The 19,139-nt window shown below is 45.0% G+C and overlaps 2 protein-coding genes across 2 annotated transcripts; one reads left to right on the forward strand and one right to left on the reverse strand.

Annotated features, from left to right (window-relative positions):
- Positions 1-222: 222 nt before the first annotated feature.
- On the forward strand, positions 223-8,445 carry LOC139223929 (high affinity cGMP-specific 3',5'-cyclic phosphodiesterase 9A-like). The gene is made up of 14 exons (XM_070855934.1): positions 223-310; positions 1,049-1,198; positions 2,174-2,213; positions 2,296-2,398; positions 3,216-3,358; positions 3,553-3,612; positions 4,513-4,690; positions 5,453-5,575; positions 5,674-5,766; positions 6,350-6,417; positions 6,502-6,604; positions 6,824-6,928; positions 7,151-7,297; positions 8,344-8,445. Exons 1-14 carry the CDS (start codon positions 223-225, stop codon positions 8,443-8,445), a joined length of 1,503 nt encoding a protein of 500 aa, XP_070712035.1.
- Positions 8,446-8,983: 538 nt separating this feature from the next.
- LOC139223823 (H(+)/Cl(-) exchange transporter 4-like) lies at positions 8,984-17,727 on the reverse strand. Its single transcript, XM_070855830.1, has 12 exons — positions 17,566-17,727; positions 16,823-16,977; positions 16,013-16,112; positions 15,412-15,599; positions 15,212-15,334; positions 14,514-14,720; positions 14,326-14,406; positions 13,695-14,240; positions 13,381-13,567; positions 12,893-13,291; positions 11,963-12,179; positions 8,984-11,457 (listed from the first exon to the last, which is right to left on the reverse strand). Exons 1-12 carry the CDS (start codon positions 17,579-17,581, stop codon positions 11,367-11,369), a joined length of 2,310 nt encoding a protein of 769 aa, XP_070711931.1. The 5' UTR covers positions 17,582-17,727; the 3' UTR covers positions 8,984-11,366.
- Between the last annotated feature and the right edge of the window lie 1,412 nt (positions 17,728-19,139).

Consider the following 19,139-nt stretch of genomic DNA (forward strand, 5'->3'; position numbering starts at 1 on the left):
CTCACCTGTGTTGTGAACTGTGAGAAATAAAGAAGCTTTTATTGTGAAGGCTGACCTCACTGTGAGCACGCTGCAGTCTCCAGGTACTTGTACCTGAAGGACCGGGTCCTGGAGTGGAGCGGGGGTGGGCGGGCTCTCTGTCAGCAGCAGGTGACCCTCCACAGATCCAGGCGTCGGTGTCAAGAGGTCTCATTCTGATTAGTGGAGCAGGTCTCATCCGGCATGGCGGCGAAAACCATCCACTTCATGGTGAACGGGAGGCTGGAGCAGGCCGAGCTCGGCGCCGACTGCTCGGCCGCAGACGTCAAAGGTAGGAGAGCCCGAACCGCCACCTGGGGGGGCCGAGGGGGGGTGAGTGTTTCAGGTGCAGCGCCGCGGTGCGTTTACTGGCCTCATGGACTCCGGGAGAGGCCCTGACCTCCATGTGGCTCTGACAGGTCCTCAGGTTTAAGGGCTTCTCGACGCTCCTGTCACCTCCTGACGAGACGAGTGAGGCAGCAGCTCCCTTTGACCGGACGACTAGCCTGCTGACTAAGGGTTTCACTGCAAAACCCCTTAAACTACCTTAAACTGCCTCAAACTACCTTAAACTGTCTCAAACTGCCTTTAACTGTATCAAACTACCTTAAACTGTCTCAAACTGCCTTAAAATCTCTCAAACTGCCTTAAACTACCTGAAACTGTCACAAAATCCCTTAAACTCTCTCAAATTGTAACTTTAATCTAAACCTTCCCAACCGCTCTTAAACTCTCCTAATGTCCCTTAAACTCTCCCAATGTCCCTTAAACTCTCCTAATGTCCCTTAAACTCTCCCAGTGTCCCTTAAACTCTCCTAATGTCCCTTAAACTCTCCCAATGTCCCTTAAACTCTCTTAATGTCCCTTAAACTCTCCCAGTGTCCCGTAAACTCTCCTAATATCCCTTAAACTCTCCCAGTGCCCCTTAAACTCTCCCAATGTCCCTTAACCTCTCCTAATGTCCCTTAACCTCTCCTAATGTCCCTTAACCTCTCCTAATGTCCCTTAACCTCTCCCTTCCCTCTGACAGATCTGTTCCGGGCGGCGGCCGAGGCCGGGCCTCACCACATCCTGAAGATGTACAGCACCGACGGCAGCGTGGTGAACATCTCCCCCCAGCTGGAGGCCAACAGCCAGGACTCGTACTACCGGCTGGAGGTGGTGGCGTCGGACCAGCAGAGTGAGCGCCGACATCAGGGTCACCTGACATCAGGGTCACCTGACATCAGGGTCACCTTTTGGGAGTAAAACCCCTTATTTCTGAACAGAGGTTTCAGTGCTCCTTTCTGCAGGAATGTTAAACATCCTGAAAACGTTTTAATAACACGTGAGTTTAAGTGAAACTGCGATCAGTTCTAAACCTTAAACTGCCTGCTGATCAGACAAGAAAGGGAAGGTCTGGGGTTGTTTTGGTTCAGACATGGGGACTTCCTACAGGCGTGAGGATGCCAAACTCCCTTAAACCCTTTAGAACTCCCTTAAACCCTCCCAAACTGTTTTAAACCCTTTACAACTCCCTTAAACCCTTTACAACTCCCTTAAACCCTTTACAACTCCCTTAAACCCTCCCAAAGTGTTTTAAACCCTTTATAACTCCCTTAAACCCTTTAGAACTCCCTTAAACCCTCCCAAACTGTTTTAAACCCTTTAAAACTCCCTTAAACCCTTTAGAACTCCCTTAAACCCTTTACAACTCCCTTAAACCCTCCCAAACTGTTTTAAACCCTTTACAACTCCCTTAAACCCTTTAGAACTCCCTTAAACCCTCCCAAAGTGTTTTAAACCCTTTATAACTCCCTTAAACCCTTTAGAACTCCCTTAAACCCTCCCAAACTGTTTTAAACCCTTTACAACTCCCTTAAACCCTTTAGAACTCCCTTAAACCCTTTACAACTCCCTTAAACCCTCCCAAACTGTTTTAAACCCTTTACAACTCCCTTAAACCCTTTAGAACTCCCTTAAACCCTCCCAAAGTGTTTTAAACCCTTTATAACTCCCTTAAACCCTTTACAACTCCCTTAAACCCTTTATAACTCCCTTAAACCCTTTAGAACTCCCTTAAACCCTCCCAAACATTTGGTTGAACCAACGTTGAGCCTGAGTTTATTCTGGTTCAGATCTTTTCAGATGTCCTGATCTTATTCTGGTCTTGCAGGTGTCAGGATGCCAGCAGAGCTGAGCAACATGGAGTACAGGTGAGTGCGATCCTGGGAAAGGTGATTTACTTGAGCGTGTGGATGAAAAGGACTTACCGTTATTTGCCGTCTCCGACTTCAGGCTGCACCGCCTGGAGACCAAAGTCATCGAAGACATGGGGAAGACTCCGGACATCATCTGCGAGCTCAAGAGCCAAGTAGAGTCTTTTAAGAGGAAGCTGGAGGTTCGTACCTGCAGAGCTGCAGCACAAACTCATGCAAACACACCTGAATTTGTGGCTCCTTCACAACAAAAGCCTCCCACAGTTGTGCCAGATGAATGCTTTTAATGTGAAGGAGCAGCAACACCAAAACAAGATTCACTTATAAGTGTCGAAAGTACTGGAAGCTAAACGCAGCGCAAAACTAGAATGAATAATAATAAGTAAAAAACATTCCCAGTGATAATAGTTTACTGTTCCTCAGAGTGTGGGGCCCCTGAATCGGATAGGTCAAACTCCCTTAAACTGTCTCAAACTCCCTTAAACTGTCTCAAACTGTCTTAAACTGTCTCAAACTGTCTTAAGCTGCCTCAAACTGTCTTAAACTGTCTCAAACTCTCTTAAGCTGCCTCAAACTGTCTTAAGCTGTCTCAAACTCTCTTAAGCTGCCTCAAACTGTCTTAAACTGTCTCAAACTGTCTTAAGCTGCCTCAAACTGTCTTAAACTGTCTCAAACTCTCTTAAACTGCCTCAAACTGTCTTAAACTGTCTCAAACTGTCTTAAACTGTCTCAAACTCTCTTAAGCTGCCTCAAACTGTCTTAAGCTGTCTCAAACTGTCTTAAACTGTCTCAAACTCTCTTAAGCTGCCTCAAACTGTCTTAAGCTGTCTCAAACTGTCTTAAGCTGTCTCAAACCGTCTTAAGCTGTCTCAAACTCTCTTAAACTGTCTCAAACTCTCTTAAACTGTGTCAAAGCCCCGTACTCTGTCTCTAGCTCTCTGAAACTCTTTAAGTAAAAAACATTCCCAGTGATAACAGCTTAATGTTCCTCTCTGGCAGAGTGTGGAGCACCTGAGCTGGATGGGTCTATTCAAGGAAGACCGAGACCATCAGCTCTCCAAGTTCCCCCCAAAACCGAGGACGTCTCAGCTGAGCTTGAAGGAGGAGCGCCAACAAGTCCGTCGGAAGTTCCTGAACATGGGGTGACCTCCTTGTCCGATTTCCCGCTCATTATTTTTAACATTTCAGTGTTTATAGATCAGGTAAAACTGATGTTGATTTTCACCTGCTGAAGGTCTGGGACGTCGTAAATAAAGCCAATAAGTGATCGAAACAACACAAACAGCTAAGTGCTAAAAGCTAAAAGCACTTTTGTGTCTTCTCTGTGTTGCCGTAGTTCACTGCAGGTGACAGATGAAGTCCGAGAGCATCTGAAAACTCCCATTTTTGACAACTGGTGAGTACAAAAACCCTTTACCGACCGACTCAGACCACGTGATCCTGCTCTCAGCTGGCCGATGTCACGTTTATCAAAAGGACCGGAGCGATGGAGCGCCCCAGGGCTCCGCTCTGGGCTCTGTTATACTTCAGTTCAAGCACCTGAAGGGCAGCTCACACTGTACTTAGCCCCAGACTAAGGGAGCAGAACTGGCACATTCTCAGCAGGCTTAAACTGTCTTAAACCATCTCAAAGTACCTTAAACTGTCTTAAACTGTCTCAAAGTACCTTAAACTGTCTTTAACTGTCTCAAAGTACCTTAAACTGTCTTAAACCGTCTCAAAGTACCTTAAACTGTCTTAAACCGTCTCAAAGTACCTTAAACTGTCTTTAACTGTCTCAAAGTACCTTAAACTGTCTTTAATTGTCTCAGAGTACCTTCAACTCTTTAACTGTCTTAAACCATCTCAAAGTACCTTAAACTGTCTTAAACTGTCTCAAAGTACCTTAAACTGTCTTTAACTGTCTCAAAGTACCTTAAACTGTCTTAAACCGTCTCAAAGTACCTTAAACTGTCTTAAACCGTCTCAAAGTACCTTAAACTGTCTTAAACCGTCTCAAAGTACCTTAAACTGTCTTTAATTGTCTCAGAGTACCTTAAACTGTCTTTAATTGTCTCAGAGTACCTTAAACTCTTTAACTGTCTTAAACTATCTCAAAGTACCTTAAACTGTCTGAAACTGTCAAAGTACCTTAAATTGTCTCAAACTTTCTTAAACTGTCTCAAACTCCCTTTAAACTCTTTCAAACTCCCAGAAACTCTCAAAATCCCTTACTCTGTCTCAAACTGTCTCAAAGTACCTTAAACTGTCTCAAAGTACCTTAAACTGTCCCACCTGTGTGTGGCGCCGTGAGCAGGCAGTGGGAGGAGGCGGAGATGCTGGTGCTTCTCCAGGTGATGTTCACCGACCTGGACTTCCTGACGGCGTTCCACATCGAGCTGGACGTCCTGCAGAACTTCCTGTTCGAGGTCTACTGCCACTACAACAACATCCCCTTCCACAACTTCCAGCACTGCTTCTGCGTCACCCAGATGGTACGAGCGGCAGGGAAGAGTCCATTACGGCCAATAACGGGGGGAAGTGTCCAGGAAATTAAACATATGTGTTTAGAGGAGGAAATTATTCCTGGAATTGTTTTCTTTATTTTAGTCAGCAAAATGAAGTTACTCTACAATTCTAGCATGATCTAAACCTTTTCCCCCGAATTTGGTTTCTTACTGCAGTAGGATACAACCACAAACTGTCTGAAACTCCCTTAAACTGCCTCAAACTCTCTTAAACTCTTTCAAACTTAAACTTAAAGGTATATTTTCAAGTGCATTAGCTCATTTACATGTACTTCAACAGCAGTCGTCATTTCAAAGGGAGTTATTGCAATTACTCCACTACATTTATTTCAGAGATGAAAGAACAGCCAGACTCCATTAACAAAATCGGTCATTTTAAATGAAAGTTGCTGGTCTATTGCTGCCTCTATCAGTTGGTTTGTTTGTGTTAATTGAGTGTTTTTTTTGTTTCAAATGGTTAATTCAGATGCAACACAATATTTGTGGAACATACCATAACACAAACAAGCTAACCAACTGAGCCAGTGGCAGACCAACAACTCCTGTGTTCTGCGAGGTAAAATTACTTTTTTTTCCAATGGAGTCTGGTGTGTTCGATAGAGAGCGATATAACAGCTGTTTATGGTTAAACAAAAGGGATTTTACAGTTCTGCCTCTGTAGGGAAGGTTTAAAAATACCAGATCTCCTTAAATCCTGCTCCCGGTGTTTGTTGGGGTCTCGATCTGCAGATGTACGGGCTGATCTGGCTGACGGACCTCAGGAGTAAATTATCCAGGATGGACCTGTTGATCATGTTGACTTCGGCTCTGTGCCACGACCTCGACCACCCCGGCTACAACAACGTCTACCAGGTCACCTCGCTGCCGTCCTGCTTGTGGCTTTGATCTGTTCGTCTCATGATCGCGTTGTTCGTTACTTTCTATCGTTTCTCTGCCGATATTTCACACAGATCAACGCTCAGACCGACTTGGCTCTTCGCTACAACGACATTTCGCCTCTGGAAAACCACCACTGTGCCGTCGCCTTCAGCATCTTGTCCAAGGTACAAAAAACATGATGCATTAAAGGATTCAAAAAACAATTGTACTGGAGAAAACATGATTGGAAATAGGCAGAATAATTACAGATTGTGATAAGATTTGTGTAAAAGTGGCAGCACCAACAACTCTGATGTTATTGATAAAGCCGATTGATTGAATGAACTACATTTTTCAGACACTTTCAGTCTTGTAGATAAAGTTATTCCCAATGAAAAGGCAAAAAAAAAAATCAAAATAATGTCTGTTTCTGGCTCAAACTCAAATTTACTAGCATTTAAAATTGTTTAATTTAAGCCACCGAGTTTTAAATTAATTCATAAGTACGTGTTTAAGTGAAACAGCATAATATCATCAGCAAAAAACAGTAGAAACATGAATAAAGATCAGGCCACTTGTGAATGAGGAACAAAAGGGGTCCAAGTATGGATCCCTGTGGGACGCCACAGGGATCTACCAATTGTTCCCGCTTAGTAATATAATTAGAGATCAGAAAAAACTCAAAATACGTCAATGACACAGAACAAACAGAGTTCATGTATTGATCATTATGCTCTTGATGACACCCTGATACTTTCTTAAATGCAGCCAGAATGCAACATCCTAAAAAACCTGACGTGCGAGCAGTACAAACACATCCGAGGAGGAATGATCAAGTAAGACTTCAGCTCACGTTCTCCGTGTTGGTGTTGTGTCGTGTGTTCAGTTTAAAACCCTCAAGAATAAATCTTTTTTTCCAGGTGTATTCTGGCCACCGACATGGCGAGACACAACGAAATTCTCAACAAGTTCAAATCCTTGCAGCCGGTGTTCGACTTCTCCAACAAGGACCACAAGGAAGTGGTAAAGAAAACGGTTTTCTCTTACTTTTAGGCTTTTTGATTCCTTTTTTATGAGGCAATCTGATTAAACCCTTCAGCTAGTCTTCATTAAAACAGCAAAACAACACCAAATATCATCTTTTTCCTTTTATTTTGGTCTACAAAGAACAGTGTGGCTAATCTATCAATTAAACACTAAGTAGGATTGGAATAATGGTCTTACTCTGATTCCTGTTTCCAGCTGATGAAGATCATGGTGAAGGTGAGCGACATCTCCAACGAGGCGAGGCCGATGGCGGTGGCCGAGCCCTGGCTGGACTGCCTGCTGCAGGAGTTCTTCAACCAGGTTCTTACTCTCAGTTTACCGATCGATCGATATGCAGGAAATGACCGGAAACAGCTGCTCGCTAACGCTGAGGACACGCGGTCAACATGAGGAAGTTAACCGCACTGTTTAATATCATAGCATCAAAATGGCAGCCAAGTCCTGACAACTGAATATCTTCCAATAATGACAGAAAACTGGAATCAAACCTTTGATATAAGAGTCTTTGTTCTTGTTGTGCAGAGTGACACAGAGAAACTCAAAGGGCTTCCAGTGACTCCTTTCATGGACCGTGACAAAGTGTCCAAACCGTCCTCTCAGACCAACTTCATCCGATTCGTCCTCCTGCCGCTCTTCACCGAGCTCACCAAGATGTTCCCCTGTCTGGAGGTAAAGTCTCAGCCCTGCTAGGTGCTCTGTGATACAGTTTAGGCAGAAGACTCCACCTGATTCTTGCTAAATTAAAGTAAATTCACTGTTTTTATACAGATTACTTAAGTTTTTTTCTATCTACCTGTTGAGTCTTCAAAGCCACCAGACTCCATTGATAAAAACGGTAATTTTACCACTGCTTGGGACAGTGGAGTTGCTCGTTTACCGACGCCTCAATCGAGAATCTTTTTGTGTTAGTGTGTGCGACACAAATAGTGTTGGATTTGAGCTAAACCTTTAAAACACCAAAGTCACACAATAACACAAATAAACAAACTGATTGAGGCCTCAGAAGACTGGAAACGCTTAGGTAAAATCCCTGTTTTAGTGAATGTAGTCTGGTGTGTGTGCTGTTTGTGGTTAAACCAAAAGGATCTTCCAGGTCTCTCTCTGTAGGGATCCTTTCATGATGCTGCCACACACTTAGAATAACACTCTGAGCCTGTCAGTGGATCAAACAAGCACTTTTAGTGGACCTCTTTTTGGTTTAACCACAAACAGTCGTTATATCGCTCTGTGCAAACACACCAGACTCCATTTACAAAAACAGGAATTTTACCTCCAAGAACACAGATTGTGTCGGACTACTGCTGTTTGCTTTTTTGTTTTTATGTGTTACATAAATCTTGTATTGGATTCAAAATGACATGTTAAAGTCAAGCAACAACAGAAAAACTAACTAACTGATCGAGGCAGCAATAGACAAACTCCTCTGTCATGCGAGTTAAAATTAGTGTTTTTGTGAATGGAGTCTGGTGTGTTTGCAGAGAGCTGCAGTTGCCAAGGATCATGTTGCAGCCACTGCAGTCTGTTTCAAGGATTTTTTGAACCATTTTTTCAAATGGTTAGTAAGAGTTCAAATGTTTACAGAAAATAACGTTTCAGGGCAATTTTGGTTCCCTCAGAGTCCCAAAATGTAGGAGAGCAAAGACAGAAGTGAGGCAGCAAAATCCAAACTGTCATATTTCATGAAATAACTGTTGGAAAAATTGCCAAACGTGCAGCGACACATCCTGGAGCCGGTGCGACGGGCACTGGAGTATTACTCTGACCTGGAGAGAGCCAGCAAGGAGGAGGAGGAGGAGGAGGGGACGGCCAAAGCGTGAGGAGGAAGAGGAGGAGGAAGTGTTTTCTTTATAATCAGCAGCAGTTTGTAGTTTGTGAACTAGACTTTTCTTGTGAATATGGCTGCGAGTTCCATGTTTGATGACGTAGAAGTTTAGATTTGGCTTTCTGACTTTGTGTATGATCTAAAACTACCTGAAACGGCTCCAGCGATGGTGTTAAACTGCTGATATTCTGTTTTCATCTTCATCTTCAGACTCCAAACAGCTAAATGTTCCTCCTAACGAGTCGTGTGTGTGTGTGTGTGTGTATCTCTGCCTGATTTACCTCCTTCCTCTGAGCCACGGAGCTCCATGTTTGCTGCCACAAATAGACTAGAGCACCAAACGTGGGTTCATCCGCCGCTGGAAATAGTCCCTGACAGATGCACTAGTTCCTCCTGTTTGTTTGATAAAAAGTACAAGAATTAAATTATGTTTTTGTTGCAGATATTCTCTCAATAAAGGTCTTTGTTTGTGTTTGGTATCAAACGGTCGCATGTTTGAGGTTCTTAGTAATTAAAAAAAGAAGCAAACTGACTTTTTTCACCATCTGAAAGTTTAATTTTCAGTCACTTCATTTACAAATTAAAAAAAAAAGTGCAAATATGTGTTTCCTGTACGAGTAATGCATCTGATAAATATTCAGAGGTCCAAACAAACAGTAACCAGGGCTCAACATTAGTGTTTAAATTAAATAAAAAATGTTCACAATAAATCTTCACTCTGTACAAACAGTTATTCTAAAGTACATTCTGTTGGCATTTAAAAACAAAACCATCGTTCGCTTCGACGCCGACAAACGTTTCTGTTTTAGACAAACATCCAAGTTTCCAGTTTTTAATTAACGCCAAAGTTCATTTTCACTACAGGAAAATACCGAAGGAGGTGAAACAATTATTATTTTAGGTCTTCCTCCATTATTTTCTCCTCTTCGTCAGTTTCCAGGAGCTTATTGTGCCGCCGATTAATCAGCTGAGAAATGTTAAACCGGTAAAGTGTAGCTTATTTCCTCTTTTTAGTTTAATTTTAGTTTCATTTACGCTGCATTAGTGTTTTTAAAGTACCTTTATGTTAACTTTATGTCTGATTCACGTGAAGAACTAAATGTTTTCTTGCAAGAAAATAATTGAGTGATTAAAAAATAAGTACTGAGTTTTGCTTTAATACATTTTTATCAACACATTTAATCACAAATTAAACATTTTGTGATTACAGTGTTAATAGTTTTGGCTGGGAGAGAAAAATCTGACATTTAGGACCAACTTTGCTCCTTTTATGAAGATTTTCTCTCCACATTTTGGCCAAAGTGGTAAAGTGGCTGATTATTAGAAGATTATTGATTGATTGATGTTCTCTCTCCTGACTTTTTCCACTGATTCGCTGTCATCGCTCACATTTGAAGGCTCTTCGAGACCTTTTGACACAGTTTAAAATCAACACCAGACACCAAAAACGTAACGAGAACGTCTTCTGATGCCAAACCGCGACGGTAAAAACAACATTTAGTGTTTCAGCTTCAGGTCAGTGGCAGAAACGAGCTTCGACGGCGCCGCTGACGCGTGAAACTGGACGAGAACACAGGCAGCATTAATATAAATATGGCAGCAACATGTCAACAAACACAAAACAAGTGTTGGCCCAAACACAAAGTGCACAAATAAAACCAGTGTCAGACAGTTTAGAAGAGAACGTCAGGAGTCCCATTTATGTGCCAGCAGCAAATGTTTCCTCACAAGCCCTCCCACACTGAAGGATTTCTAAACCTCCAGCAGACGTGTGGTGTTACAGAACAGTGTCGCTGAAAAAGGGGTGTTTGAAACACAGTTGTGACCTTTAATCTTCCTTTTGAATGTTTGGTTTTCAGCCTGATTAGTCTGAGTTGCAAGTTTCGTGCTTGCAAACGTACTTTTACAAGAATTTGGGCCGAAAAAAACCATCAGTAAGTTTAAACAAAAACGGAGTTTAACAGATGTGTCAGACCTCCACCCAGTGGAAGGTGTTTGCCTCCCCTGCCCTAAATTAACAGTATTGCTGATCACCAGATTATTTCTTTAGTTCCTGTGATGGTTAACCCTCCAGTATGTGCAGCTCTTTAATCACAATGATGGATCTGAAATGATGGAAAAGGAATCTGGAGTAGAGGAACTGATGGACTGGACAAGTCAGAGTCCAGACTTGAATCCTATCGAACAGATCTGGGATTTATTGAATTAAAAAATAGATCGCACACTAATTTAATCCTAAACAAGTCTGTGGGAACAGCTGGGAACTATTTGGAGCTCAATAACAAAAGAGACGATGGAAAGGAGGAATCAGGGATTTTAGGTGAAGGAGGACTATTTAGTTGTTCCAGTTTGTTTGCCTGATAAATAATAACACAATGTTTAATTTGAAACAAGTTGTTGACAGATTTCTAAAATATTTGTGTTTTCTCCTTTTGATGACAGCTGGTCTGAGACAGTTGTTAAGCTCTGTATGTTTTTTAGGGTTTTCTCTTCTCATCAGTTTCCCTCCTGGTTTCAAACACACCTTTTTGTTTCCCCAGTCGCCTCCAAACTGTCTGTTTTTTTTTATTTTCCTGACATTATCTTCTTCGCTCTAAGAGATCATCAGCATTGATTAATTTCCTCCAACCTGTCAGGACGTCCCGGTCTGCTCTGCGTTCAGTCTCTGAACATTAAGCCAAACACCACGACGACGACGATGATGATGATGATGATGATGAATCTTCTTGAGGTTTGAAATGCTAAATTGACAAATCTGTACACTGAAGAAGAAGCACAGTTACTCTGAAAATACGTGGAGCGGCGCGGCGGCGGTCGCTACAGGGCGGGACGTTTCACAGGTTGGGGTGGCGGCAGCGAGGTGCCAGTTTGACCTATTTACACGGTGGGAGGAGTAAAGCTGGTCGCTCGGCCTTGCTAGTTGAACATGATGGACTCGGGGTCCTGGTTCATCATCTGAGCCATGTGCCGCAGAACGTCCTTCTTGGTGATGATGCCCAGGAGACGCCTGGGCGGACAAGACGGAGAGAAATGAGCTTCAGGGACGCGTTAGAACATCACCAGCTTCCTCCTTTTTCCCTTCTGTGATGCTAAATCTAATTTCTGTCCTTTGAAAAGCAGATTAATTCTCCGTCACGTCCCACTGATCAAACTTATCTATCCAGTTTATTGTTTACCAGATAACATCATTTGCCCAGCAGATGGAGCTCTTACACCTCAAAAGACAATCATTTCAGGAATTAATCAATCATTTCAGGAATTAATCAATCATTTCAGGAATTAATCAATCATTTGGGACATGGATCAAGAAACTAACGCCTGGTTCTTGATTCTGAAACGTGAGGATTTGCTGGTTTTCTCTTATAAACAGTTTTTCCCCACAGTTTAACAGTTTAATAAATATAAATGAGGTGTAAATGTTTACAGTTGTTTACATACTGTCTTTTCTTCACTGGTGGTTTACTGAGTCTCTGGACTTGATAGATGAGGAAATGTGTGTGACTGGTTCTTACCCGCTCCTGGTGACCAGGCACTGGCGGAGGCCCAGCTTGCGGAAGATGTCCACCACCGTCTCCATGGGCGTGTGGTCGGTGACGGTGAACGGGCTCAGGTTCAGGATGCGCCGCAGCTTCAGCGGCTGCGGGTTGCTGGCCGGCAGCTGCGGCGCATCCTCGGTGAAGTAGACCACCGAGCTGCTCACCACGCCGTCCTGCTTCTGACGGGCGGTTTCTGTGGACAGACGGGGGGCGATTTTACTAATCTAATGATGTGTTTGAGTCTTATTATAATTCCTGCATCTTTAAACCTGAGCCCCGTGTTTCTACACATCCTGGTGTGTGAGTGACTGGTAGGTAGTAAAAGTGTTGGAACTGGTCCAGTAGATCACCTCAGCCAGCAGCCACCAAACGGGCTGCAATGGCTGCAACGTGATCCTTTGGGACAACTGCACCTGATCACAGTAGGTCCACTAAAAGAGCTTGTTTGATCCACTGATAGATATTAGATTAATTGTTAAATTAGTAATAAGTTAAACGATTAAAATTCCAATTAATAAACGAACCCCTCAACACAAAAACTCAAAAAATACTAACCGATCCAGGCAGCAGCTCCTGTGTCCTGTTCTCTAAAATCCCTGTTTTAGTGAATGTAGTCTGGTGTGTGTGCTGTTTGTGGTTAAACCAAAAGGATCTTCCAGGTCTCTCTCTGTAGGGATCCTTTCCATGATGCTGTCACACACTTAGAATAACACTCTGAGCCTGTCAGTGGATCAAACAAGCTCTTTTAGTGGACCTACTGTGATCAGGTGATCTATTGGACCAGTTCCAACACTTTTAGCCCCTACCAGTCATTCATGTGTTAAAAACAGGGCCCTGGTTTAAAAATTAAAATGAGGAGTTGTCCTTTAAGGGTAAAACAGCCCTGAACCGGTTGGTGCCACTTACTGATGGCGAGGGTGAGGTCACGGCGCTGAACGAAGCCGATGAGCCTCTCCGACTCTCTGGACACGACCACCGGGAAGCCGTTGTAATCGGTGTCTTTGATCAGCGTCTCCACGTCCTCCACCGTGGTGGCGTCCTGAGTGAGGACGGCCAGCGGGGGGTCGTTCCTGCGGGGCCGCATCACGTCCGTCGCCAGGGTGCGGTGGGTGAACTCGTCCCTGACGTCCAGGTAAGGGTAGCCGTTGAGCTGGATGTGAGACTCGTAGATGCCCTCCTTCCCGAAGGCGTCCGCCACCCACTTGCTGGTGACGGCGGCCGCCATCAGGGGGACGATGTACTCCAAACCGCCAGTCAGCTCGAACATGATGACCACCAGGGACACGGTCATCCTGGTCACGCCGCCTGAGGGGACGCAATCACAACTGGTTTATTACAGGAAGAGAAAACACAACTCATCTCTCGTGTGAACGCCGCGAGCCGCGTCCTCTCACCCAGACAGGCGGCGGCGCCCACCATGGCGTAGAGTCCAGGTGTGACGCAGTCTGCGCCGGGCCGGCACCAGTTCTTGAAGATGATCCAGTCGTGGTGGTGGTACGCCATCTGCTCCACGGCGATCCCGACGATCCGACCTGCGATGGCGCCGACCGCCATGCTGGGGATGAAGAGACCCGACGGGATCTGGAGGAGGCGGAGACAGACCCGTTAAGAGGACAGGTGGCGCCAGGTGAGCCGGTGCAGCTCCACCTTAACTGTGCACCCTGAAAGGAAGAACATTAGATTCTCTCGTCATCCTCCTCGTTCTGACCTTCATGCCGAAGGTGAAGATGGTGATGACGATCTTGAAGATGAGGGCGAGGGCGAGCTGCCACAGGGCGTTGTAGACCCCGGGTCCCGCCGGCCGGTCCGGGATGTCGTCCACCGGCCGACTCATGTTGGGGTTATTGATGTAATCGCAGAGCTGAGACGACTCCAGCGCGCCGCAGTCGTTGAAGAGCTCGGAGATGAGCTCGCTGGTGCTGCGGCGGGTGTACGGGTTGGGGTACGCCAGCACGGCGGTGATGCCCGTCACGGCGATGACCTCCAGGACCGGGTACTTCCCCAGCTGCGTGGTCTTCCTCCGCCGGCACCAGGCGATGTTGGCCCGGATAAAGAGCGTCCCCCAGAGGCCGCCGAACACGCCCAGCAGGATGAAGGGGACCAGCTCGGCCATGTACCACGGCGTGTGGTACTCCACGTAGAACAGCACCAGGCGGCTGTTGCCGAACGGGTTGATGGAGCGCAGCGTGAAGGCGGCGACCAGGGCGGCGAAGAACGAACGCCACAGAGTCTTCAGAGGGAAGTAATAGCTGACCTGCGGCAGCCGGGAGGGACAAGTCAGGAAACACCAGAGGGAAAACAACAAAGACTCACACAGACAGGACGCTGCGCACACCGACCTCCTCCAGGCTGAACAGGACGCCTCCGATCGGCGCCCCAAAGGCCACCGACACCCCCGCCGCCGCTGCAGCAGACAGCACCTGACAGGTCAGAGGTCACAGTCACTGACACCAAGACATTCACAGGGTTTCTCTAGAGATTCACCTTAAAGCGAGCACAAACCGATCGCTGTCACATGTGCACTGACCTCTCGCCGCTTGCCCTCGTTCTTGCTGTACTTGGAGAAGAGGCTGCAGAAGAGGTTCCCGCAGCAGCAGGCCACGTGGACCAGGGGGCCCTCCTTCCCCAGGCTGAGACCCGACGACACCGCCAGCACCAGGGTGACCGTCTTGATCAGCAGGGTCCATTTGCCCAGGTAGCCGCGGATGATGAAGCCGCTGAGGATCGTCTTGATCTGCACGAAACCCCAGACGGTGATGTATGTGAGTGTCGTCAGTGATCGTGTGTGCATGTCTGCTGAATCAATGTTTACTTAATGAAGTATTGAAATTAAGCAATAATGAAGTTAATGAAGATCAACAAAGAAGCTAAATAAATCACATTTTACAGAAATAAAAAAGACACCACGTTAGAATAACGAGTTATAAACGCTGAGGCATCACCAGCTGGATGCTGTCGGTTACCGCGACGACGAGATGCCACAGCTCCATACGTTTCGCCGTGTGACGAGTTGCCCGTGTCCTCAGTGTCCGTTACCATGGCAATGTAACCAGATTAAAGAGAGCCACCTTCCTTTAGACAGATGCTAAGCTAGCTCTGTAGCGTTAGCCTCCGAGGCTAAAAACTAGCATTAGCTCACCTGTCCACCAGGTGGCAGCAGCTCTAATCTGATCGGTCTTTATAGAGACCCGACTGCGATGTGTTTAACGTCAGCGTTTGCCTCACCTCGGGGATTCCTGAGCCGCAGGCGTACGGGGCGAACACTCGCACCAGAGACACCGCCAGGAAGGAGAACAGCAGCGCCCACAGGATGTACAGGAAGTAGTTCAGCACGTACACGCCGGCTCCCTGAGAGTCAAAGCCGGCAGTCAGACAACAAGACTCAGACACCTGAAGTGAGAGACGTTAGCCGGACGCGCTCTGACCTCAGCGTGGCCGGTCATCAGCTCGGCCCACTTCTGCCACTGCGGACACTTGTCTCGGTCGTCGAACGTGGTCTCGTTGGACGTCCAGCAGCACTGCTCGTGGCTGTACCAGAAGGCAGACAGGCACACCCCCTCCTTCAGGTCCGTCATCCAGTCCACCGCCAGGTCGATCACCCCGGCCAGCGTACCTGCACAAAGCAGGTGACAAAGGTTTGGTGTTTTACTGGTTCACGGTGTTTTAGAGCTACAGCTTCGGCTCATCCCTCTCTGACGCTGATAAATACATTACACTGTAATTATTGTAATACCTACTACTTATTACTCTATTTTACTATATATAATATTCCTTTCATTGTAACATTATTACTTATAGTTGTTACTATTGTCATGATGATGACATCATATAAGCACTTATTTTAACATTAAGGTGCATTAAAGTGTGTGGACAATCTAATCTAATCTAATCTCTGTCTTTGCATGTTATTGTCTGCATGTCTGTCCCCTTTGTCTCTAATCTTTCTCCTCTCACTCTTGTTTTTGTCACGTTATTCGTCTCCATTACTGCTGCTGAACAGCATCAGTTCTTCCTCCTCTGGCTGACCTGACAGCAGTCCGATGAGCAGCATCACCACCCATCCCGACCAGGCGTCCAGCAGGCTCTTGATCAGCTCCCAGATGGACTCTTTACTCTTACTGGTGATCTGGTAGGCAAACACAGAGGTTTTCATTCACATAGTTTGCAACAGACTAGCTGAGAATCCGAGGATATACTATATCTGTTTAATATATATAAATCCATAGTCAGTGTTTTACTGAGGGCTGCCTAAAAAACATTAGTTTGAATGTGCACTCTCCTTCTCTTTGCTCTCTTCAAAGCCACCAGACTTCATTAACAAAAACAGAAATTAAACCTCACAGAACCTCTGCTTTTTATTTATGTTTTATTGTGTGACTTTGTCATTCTAAATAGTTCTTCCAGATCCAAACTAACTTGTTAGCTCATAAATCGAGGAAGCAGTAAACTAACAGCTCGAGTGTTCTGTGAGGTAAAATTAGTGTTTTTGTCAATGGAGTCCGGTGGCTTTGAAGAGAGATGAGAGACAGAGAACAGCCTCAGCTCCCCATCACAAAGGTCTGTCTGACGGCAATGTAAAGTGAGACAATATTCTAAATATACAGCGGACACTTTCACTCGTGTTGATGTTTTTAGGTGAGCCTCCTGGATAAGGACCTCATGCATCCACACTTTAAATAACCTGAACTGGGGATCCCAGCACTTCCCACTTACCTTCACTGCCCAGATGAGTGAACAAACTGTGACTGAGCTTTTCTCATCAGGTTTATAACAGATGGGCGACAACAACTGCTAAATAAGAAACAATAATAAAAACAGATGCATGTGAACGTGTACCTTGCGGTGGCGGTCAGTGTCTCTGGATTTCTCCCTCAGCCAGTCGATGGTGTGGAAGTCTTCGTACGTGCCCACGTCAGGAAAAGGCTCGTCCAGGAAATCCATCAAGTTTCCGGCACCGTTCATCTCCTCCGTGGGCGTGGCACTGCTGACACCTGGAGGAGGAAGAGGAGATGCCATGATGATGCTGAGGAGCAGAGGACCACTGACAGCCCCAGGACAGTTAGCTCAGTTTACTGTTGCAGGATAATTTCATAACAAATGATGAGGGGAAATGAGGAGTTTCTCTTAACTGATTAATGTAAAAGTTTTCGTAATAATCACACTTTTATTTGTGCAGCCAACAGTCCAAAGACAAAGAATTTCACTTTTAAATGTAAAACACAGAAAACACATTAGAGATGCCTGACTGAAACAACTTTAATGATTAGGAACTAACTAAATGTTTGTCCTTAGTAAAAGAAAATGAGGGGATCAAGATTATTGCTATTTGCCATCTTTGCTCATGTAGGTTTTTAAGGTGGAAAGGAAAGTAAATATTATTTTTATTCTCAGATTAAAATCCCTCTGCTGCCGTTTCGCTCAGCTCTTCGCCCTGACTCATATTTCATTCACAACATAACAGCTACTAGCTGAAAAAACCTGCAATATTAAATGAACGTTAAATTAACATTAAATTCTGCGTTATCCGGCGTTAGCATCATCTCCTAAAGCTGCGTTAGCTCGATAAAGTCGCATTTTACCTTCACCAGCCTCCATTTTACAGCCCGTCCTGACGTCAGTGGGTTTAAAATGATCCTTTTAAATCAATAACTTATACAACGTCGACTTTGTTGATCATTTTTGCACCGATAGAGCGGAAAATTGGCGTTCAATGTGAAGAAATAAACACAGCAGCGTCAGAGACGGCTCCCCACAATGCACCTGTTCATGTTGCTGCCCTCGCGATACTTCACGAGATCACGTTCATCAAAGATCGCCTACAGTCAAGATGGCTGCGTCAGTATTTTTATTTACACACACAGAATATTTCATAGTTACTGTATTGTGCAGAAAGTGTGAGGTCTGGTGACCAGTAACAAACCTGAACCTGTATTTATTTAAGAAGAAAACACGGATGAGTGCAGTTAACAGTAAATGACGCCCAGAAAACCATCATATAAAAGAAAAGAGCACGGACGGAGGAAATGACCGTCATCTCTTACAGTACTTTATTTGAAATGATCCTCATATTTCCATTTTTAAGATCATTCACCTGAGATAATTGACCTGAACATGTGTCCCAGAAAAGGACTTTTATGAGACAGTACAAAAAGATAAATTAGGCAGACTCATACCACCAAGAGAGTCTCTATTTGTTTTGCTACTATATAAAAAAAGTCTGATGATCCAAACAGGACAAGCTGATGTGTAAACATCTGGAGGATCATTCAGGTCATTCATAAAAAAGAGTACCACAAAACATAAGCCACAGTATTTAAAGAGCAGGAGCCGAGTCGTGTTCTGCTGTTGCTGCTCTCGATCGCATCTGCATAAAAAGTGGCGAAATTTCCCTTCAATTCACCCAAACAAGTGACACTGTGTCACTGACTCGTACAGTCTGTTATTTGTGCGGAACAGACCGCTGATCTCTAAATCACTAAAAGGGTTCCTTCAGTCAGTGGAAATGGGGCGTACAGCTGTACATTATTATCCAGACTAACAGTTTGTCCACACCAACAGGAACTTTAACATCACCTGCCCCTGAGAACACGTCTCCACCGCACAGTTTGGGTGCTGTGTGTTAACAGAAGAAGGCATCAGCGTGAACTAGGGGGTAAAAAGCTGACTGAGCTACATACGTGTTTCCACTCCAGGACTCGGGTGCTTTGTGTGGAGGCGTGACGACCCAGGAGTCCACCGAGGGATCTGATTGGTCAAGAAACACGAGCGGTGAGACGGCCGGGGTCTGAAAGCTGAAGGAGTCTAACAGCATTTACCTGAGCTAGGAGGCAAAAGGTGGGAAACTCCTCACTTCACTCCCTTCGTCCATTTCTGGTCAGTCTTTCTCTGTGTTATGATGAGAGCTCATTTCTCTACAACACTGACTAAAATAAAATATGTAAACAACAAAAAAGAGTGAAAGAAAACTGTGATGCACGATAAATAACAATTTTGAACAGATTTAAAATAAAGACAAGGTGCCAACAGAATAATCAAAGTATGTTGTAAAAGAACAAAGTCAGAGGAGTCAGATCGTAGAGGATCTCCTCTGAGATGATAACGTGGTGGTAAAGTGCTCTTCTGTCTTCAGAGGGATCCTGTGTGTGGTTTCTGA

Source organism: Pempheris klunzingeri, chromosome 24, assembly GCF_042242105.1.
Source record: "Pempheris klunzingeri isolate RE-2024b chromosome 24, fPemKlu1.hap1, whole genome shotgun sequence".
In the NCBI taxonomy this organism is placed as follows: Eukaryota; Metazoa; Chordata; class Actinopteri; order Acropomatiformes; family Pempheridae; genus Pempheris; species Pempheris klunzingeri.